At 54.7% G+C, this 8,693-nt stretch overlaps 1 protein-coding gene across 1 annotated transcript; it reads left to right on the top strand.

Moving 5' to 3' along the window:
- The first annotated feature begins 385 nt into the window (after positions 1–385).
- On the top strand, positions 386–7,835 carry PRDM12 (PR/SET domain 12). Its single transcript, XM_031057299.1, has 6 exons — positions 386–398; positions 568–758; positions 1,732–1,887; positions 5,394–5,505; positions 6,223–6,314; positions 6,347–7,835. The coding sequence occupies exons 1-6, from the start codon at positions 386–388 to the stop codon at positions 6,659–6,661; spliced, it is 879 nt and encodes a 292-aa protein (XP_030913159.1). The 3' UTR covers positions 6,662–7,835.
- The last annotated feature ends 858 nt before the right edge of the window (positions 7,836–8,693 follow it).

Below are 8,693 nucleotides of genomic sequence, written 5' to 3'. Positions count from 1 at the left end.
GCATTCAGCCGCCCGGGACAATATCTTTTCTCTCGCCCCGGCATCGCCGGGGCGTCCCAGCTCCCTTTTCCCCCTCTCGGATTTCTGTTCCTCTCTTAATTTACCATGAAGGCTAATTCCATTTCCATTCACGATATGTCAACCATCTCATCTCCCCATTTTGTAAGAGGAATTCCTGGGCCCTTTTAAACAAGCCCTCGCGCCATTCAGGCACAATGTACCGCTACAGCATTCCTAAAGGACTAATGAATTTAGAATTAGCAATTTCTTTCTAGTTGAGTTTAATGAATGCAGATCACTTTAACAGCATGACAAATTGCTGGATGGGCCGAAATAGACACCATTTAACCTCCTTTCCCAGCCCCGCTCCCTCGCCCAGCCCGGGATGCTTTTCCCAGGTACCTCCTCAATGCCCCGGGGGAAACCTTGTACCGCTTTGTGGGAGCCCGGTTGGGCGTTTAAAAGGCTCAGCCCCGGGGTCTGGGCTGGGGCGGGGTCCCCGCCGTCCCCGATCTCCCTCCTCTCCCCCACCCCTGTCCCTTTCTGAGCTGGTCTCCCCCCTCGCAGAGGTGCAGAAGCTCTCCAGCCTGGTGCTGCCGTCGGAAGTGATCATCGCCCAGAGCTCCATCCCCGGGGAAGGGCTCGGCATCTTCTCCAAGACCTGGATCAAGGCTGGCACTGAGATGGGGCCGTTCACGGGCAGGGTCATCTCCCCCGAACATGTGGACCTGTGCAAGAACAACAACCTCATGTGGGAGGTAACGACCCCCCCAAACCCCGAGCTAGGACTGGTCTGGGGAGAAGCAGGGACGGGGTGCTGGGGCTTTGTCCCGTGCTTGGGCACCATCGAGCACCATCCTTGTGCCTCAGTTTCCCCATTCATGCAAATATCTGGCCAGGTGGGTTTAGGAACCCCTTGCAGGAAAAGGATGAGGTTTCCCCAGCTCTTGGGGTGCAGCCAGCCCATAGAGGAGCCCCGAGATGCTGTTGCTCGTGTCCCGTGCAGGCAGATCACACCCTGCCCTGCCCATCCCGTCCTGGTGGAACATCCAACTGGTTGCTGCCTGCACTGGCCACAGTGGACACAAACAGCTCTGCCCTGTCCCTTGCCCCCTGCTTTGCCCCAGCCCTGGTGAGGTTAATCCGAATGAAACCGTGGAGTTTGGAGGGATCTGAGATGCCAGGACATTGTGCACTAATGCACAGTGAATAGGGAGGGTTTTCCCATTTTTTAAAAAATTGTTTGACTCAGACTTGCACTTCTTAATTATTGTTAATTATTATTGTAATTTTATACCTAACAGAAACTTGTCTCATGTTTTCTGGCATCCTGCTAAGCATCTTTCCAGGTCTGGCATGCACCTTCCCCCTCCACCCAGGGATTCTCCTGCCCCCATGGCAGCTGCAGGATGCTGAACAGCCCCTTCCTCTAGGGCTGAGCTGCTGGTGGGGCTCTGATGAGAAGGGAGATTGAGGAAGGGAGCTGGGTTATGCAGGGAGGTAGGGCCTGGCAGAACCAGCCATGCCAGTGAGAGCAGGGCACATTTCTCAGCCCCGCCGCAGCCCAGCACCACGAGCAGGAAGGGTTCAGCATCTGCAGCTGCTGTCACGATCTCAGCCCCGAGGCTCTGCTGGCTTGAGCTTGTCCCTGCCCAGGGGCTTTATCCCAGAGGTGGAGGGGCTCAGCCCACAGCAGGCAGCATCACTACCAAGCCCTCTCTGCCCTCACAGGTCTTCAACGAGGATGGCACTGTGCGGTACTTCATCGACGCCAGCCAGGAGGATCACCGCAGCTGGATGACCTACATCAAATGTGCACGGAACGAGCAGGAGCAGAACCTCGAGGTGGTCCAGATCGGGAACAGCATCTTCTACAAGGCCATTGAGGTAAGTGGGGCTGAAGGGCAACCGGGCATCTGCAATAGAAGAGTAGGGTGGTGGGATCCCCCACCCTACAGACTCTCGGTCCCTTGTTCTTTGGGTTGGTGGCGGGGTGACTGTGGAAGGACGCAGCAGCTTTTCCATCCTTGGCACTCAGATCCACCAGTAGAGGTAGAAACCACAGGGAAGGGCTATTGCATGGGCTTCAGGGAGTAGTAAAGGCCCCTTCTCCTCTCTCCCCTCTTTGTGTGGGCTCATGGAGTGATGTGTGTTGAACAGGGCGAGAGTAGATCCTTGTTTGGGATGTAAAGCATGAAAAGAGCTGCAGTTTTGGCCCATATGGGGCTTTGGGCAAGGACAGGGCTTGGATGCTCTATTGAAAAAGTGGGATTTTGTGCAGAACCTGCTTCTTTATAGCAGGGTAAAGTTTGGGGGGTTCTGTGAAATCCAGATGCTGAGCACAGGCTGTGCCTGACTCTGCACTGCTTTGCTTGGGCATCACTCTGGCTGTGCAGGGGGCCACAGAGAGGGCAGGGAGTGGTGCTGGTGCAGTTCTGCCCTGGGCTTTACACTGTGGGGAGGGGGCTCTTCTTGCCCCCTCATCCCTGTGCTCCTGCATGAAGTGCTGGTCTGTGCTGGCACAGGAGCAGGGGCAGAGTCCCAGAGGTGGCACAGGCTGCCGTGCAGTGGGGTGATGGCTGAAGGGTGCCCACAGCTCCCTACTGGAGGCTCTGGGATGGAGGTGGGTGTCTGGCTCCCTGGCATTATTGGTGACATGTGCATGCAAATCACAGAGTGCCAGAGCAGCAGGGAGATGGTGGGGACCAGCCCTGCTTATGGGCAGTGTCTCCATGACCCAACACTACTGCAGGTGGAGAAAGGTGGTGGCTTGGGGACATGGCCCCGTGCCGCAGCCCTGGCTTACAGATTCACAGGAGGGCACACGTCCCAGTCCATCCCAGACCAGCACTGTGGGATTGTGCCACTCCAGTTTCGGGTTCAGAGTCTCACCTGAGGAGTGTTTGCAGCTGGCAGAGGGTCTCAGCTGGGAATGACCATGAGTGCCTGCTGGCTCTGTGGGCACGGGCAGCGCTCTGGATCTGTCCAGGCTCCTGCAGTGGCTCACGGAGGAGCACGAACCCAAGTGCTCCACAGCACAGGACCACAGCAGGGCTGGGTTAGGGATTGCTGCCATGGGGTGGCAAAGGAGAATGGGTGGGCAGGAAGAGGATCAGATATTCTTTCCTCCTGCTGGAGAGTCCTGTATGCCCATTGGGCTCTGCCACCTTTCCCAAGAATTCCAAGCACTTCCCTGCTGTTCTCATGCTGGACAAAAGGCTTCAGGTGTTTGTAGTTTTAAGACCTGATATTCCTGTGGGCAGCTGTGCCTGTTGTGACAGCACCTTAAGTACTTTTTACTACTGTTCTTAAATTATGCAAATAAGTAAAATAATCCCAGGTAGCTGTGGTGTAATTAGGAACACAGCTGTGGTTTTTACACCTTGTGCAGGCACAGAAGAGAGGGTGGGTGAATGAATGCTTGAGTATAGCCATGATCGAGCTGTGGGCTTGCTCCTAGGGTGGGAGCAGTGAGCAGTGGAGCAGGATGAGTTTAATTCCCTTGGGACAAGCAGTGAATTTGAGATGCTAAGAGTGCAGAACCCCAAGAGATGTGTGGGAGGAGGTGGGCACAAAGGGTCCCTGCTGTCATACTGCTCCCCGAGCTTGGCAGGGCACACACACACTGACCCGAACTTAGGTCCTGCCCTACTCAGCACCAGAGGTGTCCATGCACAGCCATTGCCACCCTCCATCCCCCACCAGCCCTGGTGGCTTCCCAGCCAGGGAATCCATCTCTTTGGATGCCTTTCTCACCTACATGCCAAAAATCCAGATTGATTTGGTGCTTTTTTTTCCTATTTACCTTGGATATTTTAATGCATTTTGCCCGTTCCTGCCCTTATTTGCTGATTTGTTTTTCCCATCCTCTTTCTCAGCAATACCAAGTTGCTGCTGCTGGAAAATAAAGCTAAGGCAGAAAGTTTTGGCCTTTGATCTGAAGGCCACAAGATTCCTGGGGGGCAATTTGAATTTGCTTTGGGGTGTATGCACATGGGTGCTCACCTGCTGCTGGTGTGGCTGCAGCAGCTTCAGCAGAAAAAACCATACACCCATGCATGCACCCATGCAGATTGTTTTATCCTTTCAGCAATATTTTACTTGCTTGTATTAAAAATGGGTAATTTTCTTTTAAGAGTAAATAATGCCAAGAAACAGTGTCATCAATTTGGGGTGCAAAAGGATATCGGCTTCCTCTGCCTCCTAAATTCCTCCTCTGCAGCCCAGTGAGGTCTTTATGCAGAGGGACAAAGATATGAAGTAAAATTCCTATTTATTTCAAATGCTTTAAATTCAACATATTTTCAATGTTGAGGTGATTGAACTTAGCATCTATGTTTCATGTGGATGATGTTTTACTTGGATCTAACATGCTCAGTGTACAGAAAACCAACCTCCAAAACGCAGGACGTTCCTATTTCTAAATTAGGTTCGTAACAGCAGGGATTACTAGGGAAAATATGGATTTTTTATGAAGTGGTGTTGTTATTTGTGTTGTTTGAACTGGTCTGAGAGGATCCATCTTCCCAGCCACGGCTGCTGCATGAGGGGAGCTGTGAGTGGCGTTTCCTGGCCGCTCGCCCCGGCCATGCGGGAACACAACAGGAACAGCAGGGACAGGAGAAGTGTCGTCACTGCAGGGAAACAGGAGCGTGGATGATGCAAAACCCCTGCCCTGCTCCTGTAGCTGTCCTTGGGCTGTTTCAGGGACTGCAGCTTTGGTGGAGGATATAGGCAGCGCTTCACACCTGAGCCATGGTCTCTGACAGCAGCCCTGAGCTCTCCTCTGCTCCACGGGCTCATGAGCCCTTTGCTGGTGGATCTGCATTTCCACCTTCTAAAATCACCCAGCAGGGGTGGATGGGTGGGAGGTGCTGCCTGTGCCCCGCAGCTGAAGGGTGCTGATGGCTCTGTCCAAAGAGAAAATGCTCTGCTGGAGCCCTGGGCTGGGGCTCCATGTCCCATCTCCTTGCTTTAGTCTGTGTCACTCATGCTGGTTGTGGCTCCACAAATGTTTTTTTTCTCCATGTCTCTGTGTTCCACCCTGTCCTGGTCTCCCCGAGCTGCTGGGACCTCTGGGTCCTGCACTCTGGAGACCCCAGATCTGTCCCTGTGCTCCGTAGCTGCATATTTGCCTGTAAATATATTTGTATCCCATCTTGGGAGAGAGCCTGGAGTGGGTTTGTGCTGGTGCTGAGCTGTGCCATCACCTCCAGTGCTGCATCCTGGGCTGCTTTGTGCCTGCGTGTGGGTGTTGGGAACTGCTGGCAGGTCCCAGATGGCAGCAGGGTCTCACAGAAATGGGGCACAGCCAGGGTAGGTCTGAATGGATCAGAGCAGGGATGGATGTTCATCACCCCTCCCAACAACCCTTTCTTTATCTCTCTTTCTAGATGATTCCTCCAGACCAAGAGCTGCTGGTCTGGTATGGGAACTCCCACAACACCTTCCTGGGCATCCCAGGTGTGCCAGGGCTGGAAGAGGAGCAGAAGAAGAACAAACATGGTAGGTAACATCAGAAAGAGCCAAGGGTGCAGCATCCCTGCTTGCTCACCCTGTGCCCAGCTCTGAGGCCATTGGGTGGGCACAAGGCAGGGACATCCCAGGGCATGTCAGATATCCCAGTTCTCTGTGGACAAGCACAGGGACTATGAAATGATCCATACAGCTCGAACAGGTCCTCAGTAATTAAGGACGATGCCTCCAGGCCAGTTTGCCCATGGCTGTTGCTGGTGGGGTGTTGGCAGTCGCTGCCTGACCCAGCCAGGCAGAGAGGAGCAGTGCAGGGTGTGAGTGCAAGGCAGCCCCACCACTCCATCAAACACCAAATAGACTCAGCCTCTACACCCCCACTCTGCATTTAAGGGATCTGAACCTCTCCTTGGACTTTCACTCTCTCTCTGCTTGTCTCAGTGGCTCCCTGAGGTGCTTCTCTGTAGCACAGCAGAGCTCAGGCTGTGTTTGGAGCCACTTCTGTGCTCCCTGACTCTACTCCCCACTCTGAGAGAGCCATGTCTGAGCCAGCAGAGTGAGGGGAGAAGCTGGGACTGGGGCAGGGGCGGGACAGTGTGGCCGGAGGTTCCTGGGAGCTCCTGCACCCACCTCCTCCAGCTCTGCTGCAGCCCAGGGAGGGGAAAATTGGTTTTGTGCCCATTTATAAGGAATTCATTCAGCTCAGCTTGAAAGTTCCCCTTACCTAAATCTGGCTGAATACATTCCCAGCACTGGCTGCATCCCAAAATCCTAAGAGCCAGCCAGGATGGGTGACCTCAGCAGCAGGGAGCCAGCAAGAGGGCAGTGAGGAGTTTCCAGAGCACCCAGCACCCCAGGCCTCCCCCCCCCCCGCGCCTTCACCTCCCGCAGCAACCTGCGCTCCCACATGCGCATCCACACCCTGGACAAGCCCTTCGTGTGCCGCTTCTGCAACCGCCGCTTCAGCCAGTCCTCCACACTCCGCAACCACGTCCGCTTGCACACAGGCGAGCGGCCCTACAAGTGCCAGGTTTGCCAAAGTGCCTATTCCCAGCTCGCGGGGCTGCGGGCGCACCAGAAAAGCGCCCGCCACCGGCCCCCCAACCCCTCCCTGCAGCCCCACTCACCTGCCCTGCCCGTGCCCCACCCTGCCTCCCTGGCCCATCACATCCCCACCATGGTGCTGTGAAGCCCCGGCGTGGCAGCAGGATTTGGGACAGCAGAGACTGATGCTGAGACATGCAATGAACCGGGGGGGTGGCCCTTGGCTGAGCTGCTTTGTGTCTCGGAGAGTGTTGGGTTGTTTTTGGGCATCGCTGACTGCGGGGGGTGGGCAGGAGGGGAGCCCCCAGCTCTGCAGATGAGTTGTGGGGGATCATCCCCAGGGAGATGTGGCGCAGGGTGGGCTGGTGGCCCCTGGGGTTGGCAGGGGAGAAGGGATGCAGTGACGCAGTGAGATGTTCTCTGTGGGTTTGCCAGTGAACTGGGGGAGGACTGCAAGAGCCGAAAAGCCAGGCTTGGAGGAGTCATGCCTGAGTTTTACAGATAATTTGGTAGAAAGAAAAATTCCTCTTATGCATCCTCCTCTGCTCTAACCTTTCAATGTCACCCATTGAAAGGTTGGCACAGCCCTGATGCGGCCACCCCAGTCATACCTGTTTGCCTCAGGAGTGGCTTTGGTCCCGGTGGCTCCTTCCAAGGGACACCTTTCCTTGCTTGGGAGCCCGGAGTTAATGAACACTTGCATTTTCCCCGTACCCGAGCCCCCTCTGCCCGCCCTGCTCCAGCCTGAGCCCTGTACCGAGGTCTGTCACTGCTCCAAGCCATGCTGTGGGCAGAGGGGACACCGTGCCAGCTGGGAACGCCCATCCGCAGGCAGGATTTGCAGGGACCCTGAGCTCTGCCGGGCTGTGCCCGTTCCAGCCCTGGCAGCTCTTCTCCCCATCCCTTTCCCAGCTCTGAAGGAACATTTTGGTTGGAACTGCTACTGCCCTCTGGGGACGGAGAAAACCTGTCCCCGGGCCAGCTCTGTCCCCAGGGACAACTCTAAGCGCCCTCTGGAGTCCCCACACTGCGGAGGAGAGCTGTGTATCATAAATCTTAAGCAAAGGTATTCTAATATTAATTATAAGTCTAAGATGTATGAAGTTCTCACAAACCGTGTTTCACTTCCAGAAGAAAATAAACAAAACAAAAGAAAAAAAACCCAAACAACTGTCACTTTAACTTTGTAAATATTTATGTAAACATTATTTACAAGACTTTGATATTATATATTATTTGATTGTAAATGTACACAGTGTAAATACATTTGTACCTCTCTTGTATTCTAAATAAAAATTACTTGGAACATTTATCATTTAGAAGAGGGATTGCATGGAGAACTTTATTTTATGTGCCAAGGGAAGGATGTGGGTATTGGGATGAGTGAAGGTCTTAACTACCACAACAACCTGGGAGTGAGATGTGGCGTCATCTGTTGGACCAAGAAGTGCATCTGGGAGGGGAAAAAACTCCAGGTTTTGGCTAAAGAAGCCATTTTTCAGTTTGGAAGCCAGGGTAAGGGCTGGCTCACTCTGCAGTGGGTGCTATCTACTGATTCCACCCTGCCAGTCCCTATTCTTGTGAATTTGTACAGTCCCTTATAAAGCCACAGCTGCTGCCATCCTTTGATACATTCCATGAATTAGTGCCCATATTTTGGCTGTGATGGGACACAGGTGCAAGCCCTGCTGGAAGGAAGCGACATATTTGCTGACGGTCATCTCATGGAGGGCTGATTTTGGCATTTCCTCCGCAGCCCTGAGACACTAACCAGTGCTTGCATGGAAAAAAACTTTTCCACGGACATATCAGTTCGTGCTGGCACAGCTCGGCCGAGGGGAAGGGCTCAGTGCCGATCCCCGTGGGGATGTCTGAGCCCAGCGTGAGCAGCAGCCAGCTGGGGAGGGCGTCAGAGGACTGCCCTCAGGGGAACACCGTGTGTGAGGGGCACCCGAACGGGGGGCGCTGCTCGCCGCCTCGGCCCGGGCTGTGGGGCCCGGTGAGCCCCGGGGGAGGGTTCCCGGGCTTCCCCCCGGTTTACTGGGCAGGTTCTGAGGGAGCGGGTCACGGCCGGGCGCTGCCCGCACTAAAGATGCCCGCGGTCCCCCTTGGGCTCCATCGGAGCGAAGCCCGAGAGGCTCTCCGCTGCCATGAACAAACATGGCTGCCCAGTCACC

The sequence above is a fragment of the Geospiza fortis genome, unplaced genomic scaffold, assembly GCF_000277835.1.
Source record: "Geospiza fortis unplaced genomic scaffold, GeoFor_1.0 scaffold27, whole genome shotgun sequence".
Classification (NCBI taxonomy): Eukaryota; Metazoa; Chordata; class Aves; order Passeriformes; family Thraupidae; genus Geospiza; species Geospiza fortis.
Note: the sequence above shows the minus strand (reverse complement) of the source record. Positions and strands in the feature narration are given on the sequence as shown.

Bases quoted from the DNA above. Each gene is read 5' to 3' on its own strand.
- PRDM12 (XM_031057299.1), top strand. The intron at 759-1,731 runs GTAACGACCCCC...CTGCCCTCACAG, and splicing joins ACAACAACCTCATGTGGGAG to GTCTTCAACGAGGATGGCAC. The intron at 6,315-6,346 runs CACCCAGCACCC...CCCCCCCCCCGC, and splicing joins GCAGTGAGGAGTTTCCAGAG to GCCTTCACCTCCCGCAGCAA.